Below are 22,129 nucleotides of genomic sequence, written 5' to 3' on the forward strand. Positions count from 1 at the left end.
ACTCGGCCCACGAAGTAGATTGCAGAGCCACGCCAATCAACATCAAACTTTGGCCACTGTTGTGAATATATGGCAACTACTGTACTGTAGAGACGATCTGTTCCATTCAAACCCCACGCCGGTCTGACCACGCTGTAGCTGCTCCTGGCTCCACACAAAGGACCGCGCCCAAAGACACGAGTCTCTCTCTCCAGCTTAACAGCGTGCCGCCAGGCGCACGCCCTACAACTCCGCCTCTACTGTGCCGTCATCGTCGTCCTCTCCATGGCGGCCGTCGGCGTCGGCATCTACGACAAGCTGTGTGCGCAATTGGCAACTGCGGAGAGCCAGCCATCAGCAGAAGCAGCATGGCTGTGAGTTGTGATGGCACACGGAACACAGTGGCTTCATCTTGCATGCCCGTCTGCTCCAGGTGTTCGTGTCGGGGCCCCATGGGCTGTGGGGGTTCGCCTGCTCGGACGGCTGATAACTTAATCTAAATTGTCTTATGGTTGTTATTGTTTGACTTGGATCCCACTGGGATTTTTGCACACATCATTGATATACGGTGCTTTTTTCTGGAAGATAATTGCTCTTATTTTTCCTGGATGTTTCTTTTGCGCGGCGTCACTTTAAAAATGTTCTTTGTTCATGTTTTTGTTTGTTGCGGTTGCACCCGAGTCAAGAGCCGCATGGCTCACAGGGCTATACCTAATAATACATGAAACTAAATATAGGGGGGCGGGGCCCAGCTTGCGGTGACGTCACTCGCTCCACCTACCAATATAGGGGGCGGGGCCCAGCTTGCGGTGACGCCACTCGCTCCGCCTACCAATATGGGGGGCGGGGCCTGGCTTGTGGTGACGTCACTCGCTCCGCCTACCAATATAGGGGGCGGGGCCCAGCTTGCGGTGACGTCACTCGGTCCGTCTACCAATATAGGGGGCGGGGCCCAGCTGGTGGTGACGTCACTCGCGCCGCCTACTAATATAGGGGGCGGGGCCCAGCTTGCGGTGACGTCACTCGCTCCGCCTACCAATATAGGGGGCGGGGCCCAGCTTGCGGTGACGTCATTCGCTCCACCTACCAATATTGGGAAGCGGGGCCTAGCTTGCGGTGACGTCACTAGCCCCGCCTCCCACGTTTGCATCGCCATGGGGGGTGGGGGGCAGAGCCAGTAGAAGACGTCGCCCCGCCCACGCGCGTGACGTAACGATCAGCGCTCTCTCAGCTGCAGAGCTGCGGCGTCGCGTTGTCGGAGCGGATCATGGAGCCTTCCGTCTCGCCCTTGCTGCTGCTGCTGTTGTTTCCTCTGCTGCTGCTGCTGGACACAGCGGATGCCGCGTGCCCAACCCCCTTGCAGGAGCAGCGACTGCGGGACGCCGCGCGTGTGGTGCGTTACCCACACACAGACACCGGCTCTCACGCGCAGCAGCAGTGCGGTGGGGCGGCCTCTAGGGGCTGTACTTGTATTCTGTCAAATCGGGCTTGCCACCACAGACACTCGCAGCGGGACAGACTCTGGCAAGGAGGGTAGTAATATCGTAATATCGTAGAGTATCGTACCGCATGTAAGTGCGCGCTAAGTCTCGAGTGGCGTCTTCCTGTCTATTGTCACGCAACTGACAAACCCCAGGACTTGGAATGTACCGGGGAGACTGGCAGACTTTCTCGGGCAGCAGTAGCTGCCAATAAATTATCGTAGTGCAGTCCACGTCCCGTGTGTCAGTCCACTGCTGGACGAGGGCCTCCGCTTCACGCCGCTTCACGCTGCTGGCCACTGCGAGTGGACGGGGCCCACGAGTCGAGCCCAGCCGCGCGGCCCCTCTGCTGACACCGACGCGGCGTGCGCGTGACCTCGCATGACCTCGTGTGACCTCTCTCCGTGGGATGCTGGTGTAGCAGCATCCCACAATTTCGATTGAGTGACTGCAGGGATTCATCACAAAATGCAATTGCATGTTATTATTTATTATTATTTTATTATTTCCCTTCTACGTGACTTTACCGAAAGAACCAAGAAGATGAATCCCACAATTATCTGGAGACGCTTTCACCGATTTGGTCACGACGTACTTTATCCGCCTCTCCAGTGCAGCGATAATGTGGAATTCGCCTGCTGCGTCTGCTCGGGATGCAGTGTTCCCTCTCGCAGGCTCTGGACATCGCTTCAATCAGCAGACGTGAAACGAGGGCTCAAAATGTAAATAAATAAAGCTCCCCATTATCTCGCCGGTGCAGCTGTGCCAGGCAATACCGCAACTTACAACACAGCGCCTCGCTCAGACGGGGCAGCAATGTGTTGGCAGAGAGATTAAAACCGTGGACTCCATCGAGCAGCGGGCAATAGAGCATGTGACCACTGGTGGCTTGTTCAGTTCCCGGAATGGCGATTTGAGTTCCCGTTATGATACAGTGCCCCTCTGCTGTGGTATGAGGATGGAAACCCACGCGTATGGAAGGGAACTCCCAAATCTTGCTCATATTAGCCCGAACTTGATGTTTCAGGCTGCACTTTCCCATTGTGGGGGAGGGGGGTATAACGTGAACATACTTTACCATGCTGGCCACAGCACAGATAGACCCACGTGACGTGCGGAATGAATAACTCGCTTCGTTGTAAATCATTCCCTGTGGGCGCTAAACGCAACCATAACACGCACGCGGGTGCTCTAAAATCATCACCACTACCACCACCCCTGGTCAATAGCACGGGGGCGTCACGTGGCTGGCAGGGGCGTCAGCCGGTCTGTGTTGTTGTATATATAATTTACTTTGCGCCGGACGTAGACAACCGTGCAAATCGGAGGTGCCCTCGACTGCCCCTAACAGCGCACAACCCCGCTCTTGGGACTCCTCTGTCGCGTCTCGCCATTCGTGTTACTTGAAACTCGAGCAGCCTCCACGTCCCTTGTGGAACTCTAGCAGCCTGCAGGTCCCTTATAGACCTCTAGCAGCCTGCAGGCCCTTGTGGACCTCTAGCAGCCTGCAGGCCCTTGTGTAACTCTAGCAGCCTGCAGGCCCTTGTGTAACTCTAGCAGCCTGCAGGTCCCTTGTAGACCTCTAACAGCCTGCAGGTTCCTTGTGTAACTTTAGCAGCCTGCAGGTCCCTTGTAGACCTCTAGCAGCCTACAGGTTCCTTGTGTAACTCTAGCAGCCTGCAGGTCCCTTGTAGACCTCTAGCAGCCTGCAGGTTCCTTGTGTAACTCTAGCAGCCTACAGGTCCCTTGTGTAACTCTAGCAGCCTACAGGTCCCTTGTGTAACTCTAGCAGCCTGCAGGTCCCTTGTAGACCTCTAGCAGCCTGCAAGTTCCTTGTGTAACTCTAGCAGCCTGCAGGTTCCTTGTGTAACTCTAGCAGCCTGCAGGTCCCTTGTAGACCTCTAGCAGCTTGCAGGTCCCTTGTGGACCTCTAGCAGCCTGCAGGTCCCTTGTGTAACTCTAGCAGCCTGTAGGTTCCTTGTGTAACTCTAGCAGCCTACAGGTCCCTTGTGTAACTCTAGCAGCCTGCAGGTTCCTTGTGTAACTCTCGCAGCCTGCAGGTCCCTTGTAGACCTCTATTTCAGAACTTGTATGCTGTAGGTGCCGAGGGGCAGAGGGGCCCGAGTGGTCAGTTTACGTTTTAAACACCAAGGGGCTCGGGGTCCTCACATTGTAAGCGCTGAGGGGTCTGGGCGGCCCTAGTGGTCAGCTCACGCTATAAGCACCCAGGGGCCTAGTGGTCAGCTTGCGCTGTGCAAAATTGAGGGCCCTGGCGTTCAACTACCTTCGGAAGTCTTGGGCCACGCACCGCACGCGGCCCGAGGCTTGGAGGCCCCCTGGCAGTCTGAGGCCCCGGGGCACTGGCCCCACTGGCCCCACTGGCCCGGTCCATAATCCAGCCTTGTCTCGAGCGGTCGACCCCTTGGCACCTGGGTCTGTCCCGTGACCTCCTGTCAGTGAGCCTTCGACACTTCACTTGGCCTCAAGGTGCATCTGGCCTGGCACAAGCGCCGCGGTGACGGCACCACCACTAAGTGGCGAAACGATTCGCTCACGCGCTGTGGCCCCCGCGGCCACCGACCACACAGCTGGCCCGGGCACGGTCCGCCGAGACGCATCTGTCTCCCCCCGCTCTTGATATTTGTAGTACACGCCTCGAGCCTGCTGCTTGCTTTCACGTCCATGATGGATGTTATGAAGGACAAAAACAGCGATATAAATATAACTTCAAGTTACGAATATTCTAAATTAATCTTCATGGATATAACGGTGTTTTATTCGGAATATAGATATACCGGGATATCTCAACCCACCAAATAATGTGTTTGAGAATTAACTTAAATCGTCATTCACTCTCTCCACATTACTCTCAGAAAACGCCGACCACTTTAGAGACAATTAACTTGTGCGCGTTATCACGGTGCATGCGTGTGAGTGACTGCGGTGTGGTTTGTAAACATCGCCATTAGGGAAACAAAGGCGGCCGGGCGTGGTGCTGGCCACCTGCCCCTTCGTGTGACGTGCCGGCCTTCATAGCTGCTCGCTAAAAGCACTTGCCCCAAAAGTCTGTAAAATGCTATATGGGGGTCTTTGTTTTGTGTGTGTCCCATGTGTTTGCAGTTCGAATTTCAGAATGACGAGAGCGCCAACGTGACCATCACGTGGGTCGGACGAGACACCGGGGTATGTGTGTGTGTGTTGAATTTCTTTTGCACCGTACGTAGCCAACCATGCTAATCGGAGGTGCGGGGGAAGGACAACAAAGAAACACGGGGTTAACCATGGGGTAACCGCGTCTCTTGTCCAGCCAAGAGCTAATGCACGCAGTAGCACCGGATAAAAAAACAACCATCATTGTTACGTTTCACGATCTACTTTAAGCCAACATTGGTCTTATATTATTATTTTCAGATAGGCAAGTTCGGATGTAAATTTCAGACACTTTAAAAGTGTGGGTAATCATTTGTGTAAATGATCAGAATCAGAATATCTATTTATACTGGAGGAATCCGATGAGCTATAAAGCTCTTTTTCACAGATGTCCAAATCATGATGCGGATGGGGGGGTCCCGGGGTGTCTGGCGCGGGCCCCTCGCTGTGCTCTAGGTGGTGCTGGCCGTGTCACGAGTCATCGAGGCTGTGTCCTGGAAGAGCCGCCTCTACCGAAGGTGAGCAGGGCCGGCTCGGAGACAGTGACCACCCCAGCCCCAGTCTCACACAAAAATAAGAATCATTCGCGTTGTTGTGGAGGTTCACATCCGGTAATGTTCACGACTTACACACTACGATTTAAGTATTAATATCAAGCCAAATCATATCAAAATTACACAGGATACGCTTACGTTAAGCTCTGAAATCACTATAGTTGTTTCAAAGTTAATTTAGCATTGTGTTTAATTTGTGACGTGAACATGGTTACGTGCCTTTAAATCCAACGAGAATCAACATTTCCCAGCCAGATGACGTGACATGGGGTGGGGTCAATGAGCCACGTGGCCTCTCCTCCGATATGTCGACAAACAGACTACATACACCCAGCGTCGTGGTCCTGACCATCCTTAGCATCCGTCTTCACAAACCTACACCGATGACGATGCGTTCAGGAGCCAAATGCCATTGGGTTACTATGTGGTCTGTAATTTGGATTGCACAACCACAATAGCTCCAATCTTTAACCACCGTCATCTATGATGGAGTTCATATAGTCCTAATAGCACGCTTGTGAACGGCACGTTCCGTCCCGAGCGATTTGATTTTTCCAGGTGAAAAGTATTTACAAGTAACATTTGACGCGTCGGTCGCCATACTCGGACAGCTGACGGGTTTTGGCCACTCGCCCGCCCCGGCTCACTCTGCACACTGCGCCTCCTTGCAGCGAGGACTACGGCGGGAGCTTCTCCGACATCTCGGCGCTGGTCGACGGAGGCCACGCGCTGCCGGGCCTCGAGGTCATTGTGGGCCCCGGCAGTTCCCAGCGGGTAGGACGCTCACGGTCGGCGGCGACACGCTGGGCGCTGGCGTGGCGGTGCCCAGCGTGTGGTGTGCCGTGGCAGTTCGGTGGTGCCGCGGCGCGGCGTGGGTCCCAGTCCAGCGGCGCGGACCGCAAGGGGTGTTGGTGTGAGCGCGTCCGCACGCCGCTCCGTGCACACCACGCATCCAAGCGCTCGCCGCTCTCTCCCGTGCCCCCTGCCAGCGCCTTCTCGACATGGCCGAGAAGGCGCTCGAACTTAAACTTGCGCTCAGTGTGGTTGACGCCACCATGTGCCGATATCGCTTCCTTCCTTCTGCCAGATCCCTCGTCTGCTCTAGCAGCCTCGTGTCTCTCTCTGCCGTAGTTTTACGCCGAGGCTGTGGATATTCGTGCCGCCTGATATGAGGCGGTGCCCCCCGCGTGTGAATCCGCACATCATAAGTGCGCGCCCGCAGGTGCACAAACATGCACGCTTACCCACGTGCGTGTTGGTGCATCGCACAGGCAGCCACGAGTGAGGGTTGTCAATTCCAATGATTTTCCCACAGGGGATACAAAGCTAAAACTTGGCATGAATACGATTGAATGCCTATAAATAGAATTTACATTCTGAACTAAGCCTGGGGGTGCAATCTTTTTATACTTTTTCATTTAACGTAGAATAACAGAATGTCTGACGGCGCCGATTCCAAATGGGACTCCGCATTTGAAAACCAAAAAAAGAAACAGTGTTCATTTTGAGCTCCCTTAACTTGCGGCCTACATTTCTCTCAAAGCATATAAAATAATGTTTGTGTCTGGAGGTTTTGAACAATTATGAATCCAAATGTGGCATCACATTTCGTATATCTCAGTTTCTCGGGTGCACAGGTGGAATGCGGGGAAGGCCCACCCACTATCAGCTCAGAAAGAGAATATTGAGACTGGAGGAATCCGATGAGCTATAAAGCTCTTTTTCACAGATGTCCAGTAGGGGCGGGTAAGAACGCTACAACAACAAACAGCACAACAACACGCGTACCCAATCACTCCACGTGTGCCTGGGCACCCTGGCTCTTTCAGGTGGTCTTGCTGCCGCGTGAGAACATCGCGAGGGACGTGAAGGCTTGGACCTCGGAGGACGGCGGCAAAACCTTCCGGGCCAGGGACGTGCCGTTCACTCCGCAGCACGGCATGGCGTTCCACTCCTCCAGCCCTGACCATCTGCTGGCTTCCTCTTCCAGCGTATGTTGCGCCGCCCGCCCTGCCCGGGCTCACAACGTACAGTTGCCATGGACCTCGTAAAGACGAAAATCTCCCGGGTAGCCTGAACAGACCGCTGGGGCAAGTGCTGTTAGCGAGTGTCTGCGAGGACCGGCTCGGCGCGCGAGCGGGCCGGCACCACGGCCAGCCACCTTTGCCTCCCGAGTGGCGATGTTTACACATCACACCAGGTACTAATTTCAGGTTGAGACCACCTAGAGGAGACCCAGGACCGATTCAGATAATCGTCACCAAATGTTGGCCGTGAGTCGGAATTGAACTCGGGTCACCGGGTTCGTAGGGTGGCGTGCTCAAAACTGCGCTACCGCTACCCACGCGCACTTTTCAGGAACATAAACGTGTAGCAGCAGCCTTTCCCAAACAACACCGTGAAGTTTGTTGAACGACCTGGCTTGTTCCATCGTCATGTTACGTAAAAGCGTTGAGGGCTTGCCAACACACAATGGTGTGTATTGCAACATTAGTTTTGTGAGTTGGACCATGTGGGCGTAACGTCAATTAGAGCCGTGAACCCTCCACCACCCAACACTGCCGGATGTCCTTGCCTATAAACACCTTGGCGTTCGTTCACCAGCAGTGATCCAAGCCAAGCCTGGCTCTGCTTATGAGACGTTGTGTGTCAAAATCGGTCCAGAGTTTTGCTTGTGCTAAATCAATCCCACTGAAATTATTGCGTGTAGAGAGACAGACATATACGAGGGCAGACGTATTTTCTACTGATCTATTTTGTGAGTCAAAAGGTAGTTTGTTTCCTTGTACAGTGCACTCGAGTATTATAAAATCGCTAACATATTTGTCTTCAATTTAGAATGAATTGTGGATCACGGAAGACTTTTTCGGATCTTTCAAGAAACTCGGCGACGCTGTGCGCGCCTACAAATGGTGAGTCGGGGCCGCGATGCCGCGTGGGCACGGCGCATGCGCCGACACGGCCGAAGCCGCGGCGTCCATCACGCTCCGGCCCTCGTCGTTGCCATTGGTGTGGGTGTGCGGCGAGCGGAGACGCTCCCCTAAGCTGTGGCTCTTTTGTTGGCAGGAGCCCCCAGGACACCACTGCCTACTACCTGGCCTCTCCACACGGACAGAGTGAGATGCAGTCACAGCAGCGCAGCCTCCCATCGCTCAGCACCCCCCCCCACCCCACTGCTCAGCCCCCTCCCCCACCGCTCAGCAACCCCTGCTCCCGTTGACGGGCGTTCTCTGCGCTGACGGTGTCTCTCTGACCGAGCGCCGTGTCCCCTAGAGGTGGAGGAGGCGATCGTGGGAACGCTGGAGCTCATGAGGAGCTCCGACTCCGGCAGGAGCGTTCAGCGCATCGCCGAGCGCGTCCACTCGTTCGGGATCGGGGGGCGCTTCCTCTGCGCCTCCATCGTCCACGAGAAGGTGGCGCGCCACGCACGACCACCCCGGCCGCTCCGAGCCCTAACCCTGCATCAGGGCCCTATGAGCACGCCCCCCATCTCCTGCCTACCCGCGAGGGTGGTGAAAGCCCTCTCGCTCGCCGTCCCATTACAAGCCACAAGTGATCTGCGGTTCTTCCCGTTGTCCGCACACCCATTATCCTTGCGGCACAGATGAGAGGAGTCACTCGTGGCCGAGCGCTTGTATATTAAGACAAGCAGCCTCAATTACCACGCCGCCATTGCTACAGTTATTGGTCGCCCGTTTAGCGGCACGGCTTAACGAACGATTACGGAAACTCTACAAAGTCCCGGCGCTAGCGCAGGAGTAAGCCACGCCACTCTTCCAACGGTTGAGAATATTATACCGTAGTGACAAATATTTGTTCGCGATTTACGCCTTATTCATTAAAGCGTGCAGAAATGATTGTGCAATTACTCAACCACTGGAGGTTATTATTCAACATTATCAAACATCGGTTCATCCGTTTGGATGCAATGCCTTATGACGTTTTTTTTGTTAGAGAATCTAATTACGAGCCCATTGAGCAGCTCGGCGCACTCACGCGTGACGCATGGAGTGAACACGGACTTTGAACAAAGCTCTATCAAAAAAACCCAGGCGTAGGTTTTGTCTGATTTTTACTACACTCAAGAGGCAGGAATGGTGATCACGCAGCGATGAGTGTCAGGAAAGGGACATTAAATGCCCATGACGAATCCCGACTGGGCAACGCGGCGAGGCCTGCATAAGAGATAGAGATGGCTTGGGGAGGCCTCCATGCAGCAGTGGATAGATCACGGCTGATGCTGATAATAATTTTGGTATACAATTGTTTTCTCACGAGTGACTTTGTATCTGTGGAGGCTTTTGCAGCATGCTACAGTGAGGTTAAAGAGTATCTACTTTCCTGATAAATAATTAAACGTCGTGGCAGCTTTTCTGTTGTAGAAAAAAAAACCGAGAGAGAGACGCCAGAGGCAACGATTACTACTCATCCATCTTATGTCTGTAAGAGGCTGCTGTGCCTAGCCACGTAACCCTGATTTACAAACAGACCCTGCTTCTTGAAGAAAATATGACCTTTCTGATGTTCAGACAATAAGTGTTGAAACCGTTCGAGAGTGTGCTTGTGTTGAACCAATGTTGCTGTAATTGTTATGTGATTGCTGTACACTCGCACAATGCGTGTGTGGCTGATGGAATGTAAAAAAAACCCTACATTGTTCTTGTCCCTGGGAAGGAGCAGTATTGTGTCCTTATTTACGTTCTTTCCAAATAGGGCTTAGTCTGTGAGAACACGAACGAGAGATTACTGATTAGAAGGGCTGTGACACGGTTTTTGTACCATCATGGGTTGCCGCCATTAAGTCTGAGCAATTATTTTGAACCGGTCAATCCTTACACCTGCAGGGTGTGTCGAAATTCAGGAATGTTTGAAACTTGAATAAAATAGCATTGGAGATCTTCGGTAAAGTGTGCCCTTGAAAAAGGCCTTCCCCATATAAACGTTCACGTTCTTACTTTGTTGTCCTCACGTGCATGGGGCAGAGAACCCACATTTCCCCCTTCATTAAGCCCTGGCCTGGACGTACTGTGATCAGTGCTTTGTGTTGGGCTCTCGTGGAGTTGTAATTAAACAAAAAAAAACTGCCAAGCAAATTCTGCGCTATATAAATCCCACGTGCATTCAATCCGTCCACCCATAGCTCATATTCCCGCTTAGCTGGAATGAGGTCTTGGCCTATTGGGCCGTTGGAGCCTGGCCGTTTCCTTGGCAGACATCTCCTTGCAGGCGCTCTCCGCACTTTCCTCTGTCTCAGACGAGTCGTCGGCCATTGCACGGAACGACCGTGCCGATCGCCGCCGGGGACCGTAGCTGCACTGCGTGGAAACCCCCCCCCACCCCGGTCTGTGCTGCACTTGCAGGACAAGCGGCGGGTGCTGCAGGTGTCCACGGACCGGGGTGACTCCTGGACCATGGCCCAGTTGCCTCCCATCGAAACCGAAGAGGTGAGGGAGACATCGCAGCTCCGCGCGCCGCTCGCCAGCCCTCTCGCGCCACACGTTACATCTCCGCAGCGTCCATTCCACCCGTCGCACCGGTCTGTGCCTTGTGTCACGAACCACGCGCCATGGGGCCGTGCGTCTCAGCCGTGCAGACCACCCGTTGCTTGCTCTAGAGCGAGTTGACCTCTGGTCGACACGGCGACACCACCCTGCCTTGATGAGCCGCGCCGTGGCTTTTGCTTCACGCTTCACCGCCCCCTTCTCGCAGTCCGTCACGGCGGACGTGATGCGACGTGCCACACGCGTCACGTCACCCGCCACCACGGTTCTGTCAAGGAGCGGCAGAGTTAAACGTGGCACCCATGTCGCCTCTGCCTGTACACATCCTGAGAGTTCACCAGCATTGGTTCAAGCAAGCCCGACTGCTGACGAGACACTAACATTGTGCTGCTGCACAACGTCGACATCTCCATCGCCTGTAACAGTCGACGAGACCAGGAGAGTGTACAGCTCACGTGAACCCAGCTAGTGGAGGAAATAGAGAGAGCAGGTTCCTCGGCTCTCAGTGCGTGGTTGGAGTGGTAGTCGCCCCGTACGCACGATTCCCCCTCTGGTATTCTGTATATCCCCAGCAGACATTCATTAAAACATCCTCATGGCAAGCGTTGAGACTTGGCGAGGTTTTCTTGAGTAACTCGGAGATTATAACCAGCTGCGGTAACTTAACGGGTCACGCGTGATTCACAGTGACCAAGATAACTCCTCTATTCTAGATTTGAAGCTTTCGTGACTGCAAGGATTCATACTGATGACGGATGCTTGTGTTGCGCCCGAAACGTCGTGATTTAATTTCGTTGTTTTCATTTATTTTATTTTTTACCTACGTGACTTTACCGAAAAAACCAAAGAGTATAGAACTCCTCTAGCCAGGCTATTGTCTCGAGAACACATAAGGCAGTGATAATAAGAACGGTAATCTTCTTGGTTCTTTCGGTAAAGTCACGTAGAAGGGAAGTAATAACATAATAAAAATAAAACATAATAAACTTATTCTCACGACGTTTCGGCCACAACGCAAGCAGCTTTGTGGCAGTCACGAAAGCTTTAAATCAAAATTTAAGAACGGTAATGCAAGAATGTTTATGCTGGTGAGAGCTCGGTACATGTTTCTCCACGGTTTTCCTCACTGACGTGTCGCTGTTTGTCATCTGTTCAGTTTTACTCTATCCTGGGAGCGGATGACAATATGATCTTCATACACGTGGACGAGAAAGGAGGTAAGTGGCCGACTGGTTACCGAACTCAACTCGGAACGGGGAACGCACCGACGACGCTGGTTCTGTGGCCTGTTATCCCATCCACGTGTTCGGTTGCGATCCTTCAGACTGGCTTGACGTACGATGGAATCTTCTTTGAGATGTTGAGCATTTAAGCGCCCTATACGTTCAAATCCTGAAATCCGAGGTTTGTTTTTGCTATGCTTTCTCTTTGCTTCATTGCTGCACTTTGTTTTGTTTTTTGTAATTTTGGTGACCTCGGCCACTGCTGTCAATGAGACTCTCACCATGGTCCCTTGAGTTCTTACCTGAACAAAATACTCTGGAGGTGAGCCGACTCCAGCCAGACGGGCCTGCCATTGTGACGATCAACTCACTCGGAGGCCACATCCGTTTCCCAGTAGACACGGAACGTCGGACCAACGTTGGCCCAACTTTGGTCCAACGGTTCCAAACTGCGCGCCGACGTTGTTCCCACAGACACGGGTCGGGGCACACTGTACGTATCGGATGACCGGGGGGCCGTCTTCACGGAGTCCTTGGCTAGCCACCTGTACACGGCGCGGAACGGCTCCGCGGACTTCACCAACGTGACGTCGACGCGAGGCGCCTTCATGACCAGCCGGCTCTCTGCAGGCGAGGGCCTGCGGCACGGCGAGCGGGCGCGGCGCCGCGGACGGCCGCGCTCGTGGGCGGCGCCTGCGCTGGGGAACGCGACTCCCGCAACGCCTCCGGGTTTCCCTCGGGAGGCCCGTGCACGTTACAGTACACGTTGCCGTGAACGTTGACGTGAACGTTGACGTGAACGTTGACGTGAACGTTGACGTGAACGTTGCCGTGAACATTGCCGTGAACGTTGACGTGAACGTTGACATGAACGTTGCCGTGAACGTTGCCGTGAACGTTGACGTGAACGTTGCCGTGCACGGTAACGTTCACGTCCAGCTCTTGTCAATCCACCGATTGATGGTGGCCAACACGGCCCCAGGCCGTGTAGGCCGGTGGGGTTTTTCGACCGTCCCCCATCACGCTTCTCAGTGCGGGTTAATGGAAAGGCGGGGAGCGTAGATGTTGGAGAGTGTACAGTACAATGGATTTAGCCGCACTTCCCGCGAGTGGCAATGTCGCCCATGGCACAGGTGCTGAGGCATCAGCTGCTGTGAGGCATCAGCTGCCTCCCAGCACCTGTGCCATGCCTGGCGGTCGCCCACCCAAGCACCGTCCAGGCTCAACCCCGCCTTAGCTTCCAAGATCTGACGAAATCGGGTACATTCCGGCTGATTTTGTCACGAGTATAAAACGTTACCATTCCACCCAAACTACGTACAGAGGTCACTCCAGGCAGCTCATTGCCCAGCACGCGCATCTGTCTCATGTTGACTCCATCTCCTCACGATCCTCCTCGACGGCTCCCTGCTTCAGGTCGCCGGCTCACAGTTGTCCTGGCGTAGGCGTCTCGTGTCGCCAGCTCGCCCCCCCCCCTCCTCCTCGCGACCTCTCCAGCCTTGGCTGAACTCGCAGGAGCCCGTTGAGACGGAGAGACTCGACGAGAGGTTCCCCCCGGGGCAAACCCCTTGTGGAGGTTTCGTCTCCTGGATGTTTCAGCCAAAGGCGGGAACTCCGACACAAGATCCCAGTCGTATCACCCCCCAGTCACGCGCCACCACGCCCGCGACAGTGAAATCTCCCCTTGTGGGTTTGCGGCGCCTCTCCAGCGCTGGCGCTAACGTCGCGTTCTGCCGCGCATCTCTCTTGTCGCCGCAGACGGCTCGGCGCGCTCCGTGATCACGTTTGACCAGGGTGGGGCGTGGCAGCCGCTGTCGAGGCCCACCAACGTGCCGTGCGAGGGTGGCAACGGGGAAGAGCAGGTCCGTCCACGCGCCCACTCGGACGCGGCTCCCGAGCCATCCTCGCGCAGTGGCGGAATGCAGTGTGACGGACTGGCTCGTCAAGAGCCTCAATGTGTCCGGCCATCATCCTCTACACACCATCATGATCATCTCCATTCTCAACATTATTATCTTGATGATAAAACTCCACCACCACCTCCGTTCTCAAAATCATCATCACCCTAATCGTGTGTGCTCTAGTCTTTCAACTTGAGTCACAATGGTGTGAGCAATCAAATTGATGACCATTTGTGCGCTTTGTGTGCACGTTGTGTCGTGTTTGTCACTAAAATTGTTGCCTCTTGGAGTGGAGTGTGAGCGGTGGTGCAGCGGTTAGCACACTGCGCTACAAACCCAGCGATCCGAGTTCGATTCCCGCTCACGGCCACCAACACCAGTGACGATTATCTGAACCGGTCCTGGGCCTCCGCTAGGTCGACTCAGCCTCAAATGAGTATCTGGTGCGATATATAAACGTCGCCACTAGGGGACAAAGGTGGCCGGGCGTGGCGCTGGCCACCCACCACCTGGTGTGCTGTGCCGGCCCTCATTAGCGCTACTCGCTAACAGCACTTGCCCTAACAGGTTGCTAAAGGCTATACGGGGGATGTTTGTCCGTGTGTCAGCAGTGCCACCTGACGATCCACTCCAACTTGGAGTTGCGAGAGGTGCCGCACGCCCCGCTCAGCGAGCCCAGCGCTCCCGGCCTGGTACTGGCTCACGGTGAGATGCTGCTTCCTCCCTCCCGGCCTCCCTCCCTCACTTTTTATTTAAAGATACATTCAAGACAAATTAATCTTTTTTTTTCAACTGCTTTTTGTGTCTAGTTTGTTGTCCTTCCCCCACACCTCCGATAAGCACGACTGGCTATGTACAGTGCAAAAGAAGTTCAACATATATATGTATACAAAATAAAAATAATCAAGTACAGGCACCCCCTGCTTCTTCCCTGACCTGTCTGCAATTTATATTTTTTCCTCATTCTTTGGCTGTTAATTTTACGAAAAATAATCGTGGTCAGGTTGTGGCCTTAAAAGCCAGGACGGGCCTATGATCTGATTTTCTTTACCCTTGCGCCCTACTTCCCCAGGTGTCCCGAGCAAAGCATAATATTTTTTCTCTCTGCTCCGCCATTATTTAGATGAAGGGTACAACATGAAATCGATTTATCCGGTGTGATGAGACCACACGCAGTCACCTCCAGTGTTGTAATCCAACCAGGGCCAACCTCGGTGACATTTCGCACCGTGGGTGAAACTGGGACCATCCTTGTCTCCCCGCGTGGCGATCGCCGCAGCTCCTTTGAGCAGCCTTGTTTTTGTGCAGTCACCGTTTGTGGAAATGGCTCTGTGGTGCCAGCTACCAACGGCGAGGCGAATGGCTTGTGGCATGCTGTCGCTGCCCTGCACCAGGGCACAATGTGGCTGTGCTGTCACCATCGGGGCCGTCCTGAGCGGGGGCTGCGGGGCCCGAGGAAATCACAAGGGACGTCTGACACCGTTACGTCGAAGCGCGGGGCCCCCAAAAGCGCGGGGACTGGGGCGATCGCCCCGATTTGTCATGCCGTAGGGACGGCTTTGGCCACCCTTGACATTCGCATCGAATCGGGCCCTCGCCGCCCCTTACCCCCCAGGCACCGTGGGGCAGAGCCAAGCGCCGGCGGCGGCCCCGGACGTGTACGTGTCGCGCGACGGAGGCCACTCGTGGGCGCGCTCCCTGGTGGGACCGCACGCTTGCGCCATCCTCAACTCTGGGGGACTGCTGGTGGCCGTGCCCTACGCCGCCACCGTCAACACCGCGAGGTGCCCGGCGCCGCCAGCTGTGCCGCGCTCTCCCTTGCGCTGCTTTGAATGCTGCAGGGCGAGGCCGCTCTGTCAGTCGAACGGAACATCGATGCGACTATCCGCTGTCTTCCGTGGCGGCCCCCGTCGTCGTGCCGTGCCCGCTTCTCTCACGGCGCGTCCCTGCCACGTCTACACTTTCACGTTCCAAACACCTCCAACGCTCCGTCTTTGTCCGCCTCTCTCCCCGCTGCCGCTGCGCCCCGCCCTGCAGGTTCTCACTGGACGGAGGCCAGTGCTGGGGAAGCGTCGTGTTCTCACCGGAGCCCCTGGCCCTGGAGCGGCTGCTCACGGAGCCCGGCGCTCGCTCGCTCTCCGCGAGCGTCCTTGCCCGGCGCCTCCACCCCGCGCCACGACTCCTCCTCACTACCGTCGACTTCAGCCAGCTCCTGCAGCGCGACTGTGAGCCAACTGTGCATGTCGCCCCTCTGTGGCCGAGTCGCCCCTTGTGGCCTTGTCGCCCCTTGTGGGTTTCCACTCTGTCCCAAGTGTGACTGAGTCGCCCCTCTGAGTCACACCCACTCTCTCAGTGAGCAACTCTTCCCTCTGTGACTAAGCGAGACCTGGCTCCCAGAAGCCAGTTGTTAACCGTTTACATTTTAGCAGATCCAAAGCCATATTTGGGATTTGCATCTCAACAGCTTTTAGCTGTCTGCTGCAGGAGTTTGTGCCACAAGTTCCACTTAGTGATCACACACAGGAACCAGCGCGTGTTCAACCAGCACACCACGTAGCTCTTCTCTCGATGCGTCTTCCCTTCAACTGCTCCCCTTTGGAACTTCCTCCCGTTGTTTCCTTTCCGAAGCACTTCCATCAATAAAGCACGTTAACTGTAACCTACTACTACTGCGTTGACGGTGCTGCTTGTTGCTACCCGCTAGTTGTCGCAGGCCTTTGTGCCTGTGATCGGCCAACTGCGTTTTAAACAAGAACATAAATAATTAAAAGACGATACAAGCTCCGCTGCAGTCGTAGCGCTTCGTCAAACTTCCCCAGGTTGGCGTTGCTGCCTCGCCGGAGCCCTCGGCAGGAGTTAGGTCCAGGCCGCTTGGAATGTCACAGGCACGCAGTCCGGTTACGATTCCGAACCATCTTGGGTCTCGTGGCCCAGCCCTAGCGACCGAGCGGAGGCGTTGCCACCCTTGCGCCGTGCCAGGTGTCGCCGGGGACTACGAGGAGTGGACGGCTCCCCTGGGCCGCGGCTGCGTGCTGGGCTCCACCGAGCACGACACGCGCCTCAAGCCCGACGCCGCGTGCCGCACCAACGGACAAGCGCTCCGCCCGGCGTCGCGCTCCGTGCCGTGCCCGTGCACGCAGCGCGACTACTCGTGGTGAGTGAGTGCACTTGCTCCGAGCTCTGTGCCCTGGGGCCAGGGACAGTGCGGCGGGCACCCGCACGGTGCGGGGGACGCCGTCACAACCGGAATTAATATTTGGAACGTTGATAATGCGGCGATGTTTTGCAGCTTTGTCCAATTCTGGTTCTTTTTTTAATTGACACATTTCACTTTGGCAATCCCTGGAGATGGAACGACTAATTTGCATGGGTGTCCTGGTGTCAATTAACACATGCACATAGCAAACATGTAAAGACATGTACACATACATATACCCTCACAAAGTCAAAGATCCCCCTTATAACCTTTTATGAAGGCCAGCATAGCACATGAGGCTGAATGGCCAGTACCACGCCTGACCGCCTTTGTCTCCCCAGTGGTGATGTTTACACACCACAACAGGGACTCATTTGAGGCTAAGTCGACCAAGGGGAGGCCCAGGACCGGTTCAGATAACCGTCACTGGTGCTGGCCATGAGCGGGAATTGAACTCGCTCGCACACACGCACATATTCACTGGACAACATTCCAAACCTCGTGGCCGTGCTAAGTCTCCTCGTTTCTGCTGCCAGTGACTTTGGATTCTACCGGCGCAACGGCAGCTGGGAGTGCGTGGAGGAGGAGGAGGCGGCGGAGGCGAGCGCCACGGGCCGGCGCTCCCTGCACGTGTGCGCGCGGGGCCAGCAGGAGGAGCTGCTCACCCAAGGGTGCGTCTCGGCCTTGTGCCGCAGCTCTTACGGTCGCCACGGTTTGAGAGGGTTTATTTTCAACGCAGCTGCGTAGCCCAGGCCCTAAAGACGCAAAATGTCAAGCGGCCAGCAACACACGGTCCTCTTATCCACATTGGAATAGATAAAGAGTCGACGAGTTTAATTAATTGAACGCGGTTATTATTGTAAAAGAGCTTGGGAGAGGAGACAATGACGATGATGGGAGGAGGGAATTCCAGAGCGGAGCAGGGGAAAGAGCAGAGAGGGAAGTGAGGTGACCCACAGTGTGGCGAGTGTGCTCTTGCGACCTGCAGCATCCATGTGTTTTACAAAGACAAAGATCCCCTGTATAGCCTGAGCAGACTGTTGGGGCAAGTGCTACGAGTGAGTAGCACCTATGAAGGCCGGCACGGCACACGACGGGGTAGGTGTCCAGCCTCACGCCCGGCCGCCTTTGTCTCCCCAGTGGTGATGTTTACACATCGCACCAGTTACTCATTTGAGGCTGAGTCGACCTAGGGGAGGCTCGTGACCAGTTCAGATACTCGTCACTGGTGTTGGCCGTGAGCGGGAATTGATCTCGGGTCGCCGAGTTCATAGCTACACCGCTCCCCTTGTTGTGACCTGCAGTCTGGTGATGGGATGCCGAATCGACGTGTCATACGCACACGCGTGCATTCACTCTGATCAAATGCCTCTCCGTCTGTCCCCATGCCCGGCCCTGCCCTCTGCTTCTGCTCCACTGCCACGCGCAGATACCGCAAGATCCCCGGGGACCGCTGCGAAGGCGGCTTCCGCCCCAGCGGGGACCTCCGCTCAATCTCCAAGACCTGCACCTATTCGCTCCAGGACGACCCCAAGGTAGTCTCGCGCAGGGCAACGGGGAATCATCTCACCCGGCATCTCATTGTCCGATTCTACTCACCCAAAGTCTCACCGGTGGCCCTTCCTGTTTACCCCTGCTCACCTGTGCATAAGAGCAGCCACACGGAGTGGCCGAACATTAATCCTAATATCCGTGCATCGAAGGCGCCAATTATCGGACGACGCCATTGCGCGGACGCTCTGTCGCCCGTACGGAAACACAAACAGGCGGCGGCGGTTGTCGTGGTGATCCACCGGGATAAGTGGTCCTGGTGGGGAGGCTCGGTGAAGAGTCTCGTGGTGCTGTTCTGGTTCTGGTCCCAGTGGGAGTCACCATGTTCTGGGTAGTGGTCCAATTGATCCTGGTTCATTCAAGTCAATGTTTAGCCAGTTACAAAGCTAGTTTGCAAGAGAAATCCGTGGTGCGATCAGCACAGAACAAGAACAGCATCGGAGTGATCCGTACGGATCAACAACGAGGGCGCGGCGATGAACGGTCAGCGAGGAGCGCGAGGCGACGTGAACGCGATCGAGCGAACAAAACAACAACAACCATCACCACGGGAACGCGAGGGGTCACAGCACAGGCGGGGGCAGCAGCAGCGTGGAGGGACGCGTGGGTTAAGAGGCACCCCCACAACATTGTGGACGTTCTCCCAGCCGTTACCCCTTCGATAAGCCTCCCACGTTTCCGTTTAATCTCCCCGGCAAAGCCCGACGCTCGCTGGTCGGACAGTGGATCACGATTGGTTGCCCCGCATTGATCAATCAGGATGGTCCCAGCACATTGACAAGCCAACGGGCACCTAACAGCGCCCAATTCAAACAATCAAGCCGGTACGCTTGCCGTGAGTTACGGCGTAAATGAAATAAATAATAACGATGGCCTTTTGGCGTCTTTTACACGTGCACAGTATAACACAGCAGTAGTTGCGTGCAGCGAATCGACGAAGATTGAAAGTGAATTGGGGCCCTCTGTCGCCGCAGCTGCACCTGCACTGGGGCGTGATCGCCACCGTCGTGGTCGTGCTGGCGCTGGCCATGCTGGCGGCCACCCTCATCGTGCGCAAGTACTGCTGCCGGATGAGGTGAGCGCGACGTGGACGTGGGGCCGGGGACGCGGGGCCGGGGACACTGACAGAGCCCCCCGCCCCCACCCCCGCCCCCACCCCCGTCCCCACCCCCGCCCCGCCGTTGGCGCTTCGTGCCCCCCGATTGCCGCACGCAGCGTCACGTCGCATATTTTAAATGGCCGTACGCGCGTCGGTGCCGTCACGAAGTAAACATCAAGGTTGTCATTTGGCTGAAATGTCAGCTGAGAGAGCAGGGTTTGCATGTTTGACCGAGTGCTGCTGATTAGCAAGAGTCTCGAAGGCCATTTGGAAAATAGTCCCGAGGATGCTTAATTTGTACGTGGCAGAAGGAAGGGCCCAATAATCTGCTAAGCGCTATTTCACGGGTGTCCTGCGACGGTGGAGACGGTACTGCACGGTACTGATCTTAGTCTCACAAGCATGGCTCTGTAGATCGCGATACACGACAGCGAGTACCGGTACGTGCTTCACGTTGCAGAGATAGGGAAACCGGTGGAACGCGCAAACAAAAGCACGACTACCGTTGAACTAAAAAAATGAAAGGAACGAATAAAATGTCACTGGACAAAGAGGGAGAAAGATGTTGCTCACAGGTGCGTGCCGCTGGCCCGTGTGCTCCGCAGCATGCCCGTGTACCGCTTCTCTCAGCTGGAGCAGAACGACGAGTTTGGCTGGGACGAAGTGGAAGCCGACAAGCTGCTCGTGCTGCCCGACTCGGACGACGTGAGTGGCGTCACACGGCACACGGGCCTCCTCCTGGTCGTGCCTCCTATGGGCGGTCATCTCACATCGGCGGCCTTCTTAGCCGCAACTCCGATTACCCGTGGGGGTGACTCGGTTCTGCAACGATTCCTGTTGGTATAGTTTTATTAAAATCGATATTTTTTATCGTGAGTTCATCTGTAGATTATCGCTCTGATTCACATTAATATGATCAAGTGGTGTTTGACTTTTGAGCCTTGCGTATTGCTGGGCGATTTTCGCCGATTACATCTGAGCACTCGGAGACACAGCAGAGATTTCCTTACTGGCTAGAGAAGTATTGATAAAACAAATTCTTTGGCATTAGGTTGTAGTTATAATTTAAATAAATAAAAATTGACCTCTTGTATTTATTTTCAGGATCTTCTTACAGTATGAAGGTTCTCCAGAAAATCTGCGCGGACGTGACCCTGCAACAGAGTTGCTGCGATGGGAAATGCTGATGCAATCTTAAACATGTTTACAGGAGTTCAGTTAACAGTCCTAATGGGAGGAGAACTGGAATTTATTTGATTTTTTTAAACCCTTTCCACTGTTGAAGTAAGATACTCCATGTCAATTAAAGTGGATAAGTAAAATCAATAAGTAGATAATACGTATGCTCAGAATAGGTTTTCCCCTTTTTTCTGGCAACAAAACAGTTGTGTTATGATGTTAAAACACCAAGCTGAAACCTTTTACAAGGAATCATGTCACTGCATTAACCACAATACTTGTGGTCAGAATGCAAACAAAAAACATACTCTGATAGCATATCTCTGGTGTGGACCAATCAGTTTCACAGACAATGCATATGCTATCAGAGTACGTGTTTTGTTTGCATTCTGACGACAAGCATTGTGGTTAATGCAGACATGATTCATTGTAAAAGGTTTCAGTTTCGTGTTTTAACATCTTAACACAGCTGTTTTGTTGCCGGAAAAAAGGGGAAAACCTATTCTCATATTTTGGTACTGGCACAGGAGGTCCTATGAAATATGTAGGCTTTCACGAATAATATTATCCATAAGAAGATTTTTCAGGTTAGATCGTGTAAATCTAAATGTCGTTAAACCTGCCACCACCCGACGCTTAGGTTTGTCACGTAAATAAAACATGCCAATTCGTTACTAGTACAGCACACTGGTGTGTCGGAGAGTAAACCCACAACATTTACAACTCGCCTTTTGCCCGTCCGACGGGTGTCTTGCAGTAAATCTGAAACTTGCAAGCGACAAGCAGAGCGCGACGTGATATTCATTGCATGAATGCGAGTGCAATTTGTAAGGGCGCGGTGACACAGGCATATTTCATTTGAAGGTTATAATCCCTTGTTCATCACGACGTCCTTTTTACTTCGATGTCTCAACAGCGTTACGGAGATCGCGTGACGTGAGGGTTCTGCCTTTGTAGTGAGGGTTGTGAGTTGACGCCGAGGAGGGGGGAGGAGGCGCCTCGGCTCCCCATGTTGAGTGACGTCAGCCGCTAATTATTATGAATGGGGGAGGGGGGGGTGTGTTCATTTGGAGGACGTCACCTGCTCATGAATATTAATGAGGGCGGCTGGTCGATGTGGAGTCAAGAGCGTTAAGGACAGACATTCCTGGGTGATTATAGTCGGTATTCGAGTCCCCCAAAAAAAACTCTTATGAAGTGGATAATAAGTGTATTGAAAAAATATATATTTCAACAGTACTCTTATTTAAATAGAGTACTTTGATAAAATGATGCAGGCGTGCAGTTGAACGGTGTGCGGGAGAACCTCCTGCAG

At 54.3% G+C, this 22,129-nt stretch overlaps 1 protein-coding gene across 1 annotated transcript; it reads left to right on the top strand.

Moving 5' to 3' along the window:
- Nucleotides 1–1,211: 1,211 nt before the first annotated feature.
- On the top strand, nucleotides 1,212–20,728 carry LOC144944261 (sortilin-like). The gene is made up of 20 exons (XM_078872273.1): nucleotides 1,212–1,372; nucleotides 4,581–4,643; nucleotides 5,067–5,128; nucleotides 5,836–5,938; nucleotides 6,994–7,155; nucleotides 8,003–8,076; nucleotides 8,231–8,280; nucleotides 8,438–8,577; nucleotides 10,525–10,608; nucleotides 11,822–11,882; nucleotides 12,363–12,518; nucleotides 13,647–13,750; nucleotides 14,398–14,494; nucleotides 15,405–15,573; nucleotides 15,827–16,014; nucleotides 16,769–16,943; nucleotides 17,522–17,656; nucleotides 18,415–18,520; nucleotides 19,511–19,611; nucleotides 20,241–20,728. Exons 1-20 carry the CDS (start codon nucleotides 1,247–1,249, stop codon nucleotides 20,479–20,481), a joined length of 2,397 nt encoding a protein of 798 aa, XP_078728399.1. The 5' UTR covers nucleotides 1,212–1,246; the 3' UTR covers nucleotides 20,482–20,728.
- Nucleotides 20,729–22,129: the final 1,401 nt, after the last annotated feature.

The sequence above is a fragment of the Lampetra fluviatilis genome, chromosome 34 (genome assembly GCF_964198595.1).
Source record: "Lampetra fluviatilis chromosome 34, kcLamFluv1.1, whole genome shotgun sequence".
In the NCBI taxonomy this organism is placed as follows: Eukaryota; Metazoa; Chordata; class Hyperoartia; order Petromyzontiformes; family Petromyzontidae; genus Lampetra; species Lampetra fluviatilis.

Coding starts and splice junctions, on each gene's coding strand:
- LOC144944261 (XM_078872273.1), top strand. CDS start 1,247: ATGGAGCCTTCCGTCTCGCCCTTGCTGCTGCTGCTGTTGTTTCCTCTG. Junction 13,751..14,397: donor GTGGCAACGGGGAAGAGCAG/GTCCGTCCACGC, acceptor TCCGTGTGTCAG/CAGTGCCACCTGACGATCCA. Junction 15,574..15,826: donor GCCACCGTCAACACCGCGAG/GTGCCCGGCGCC, acceptor CCCGCCCTGCAG/GTTCTCACTGGACGGAGGCC.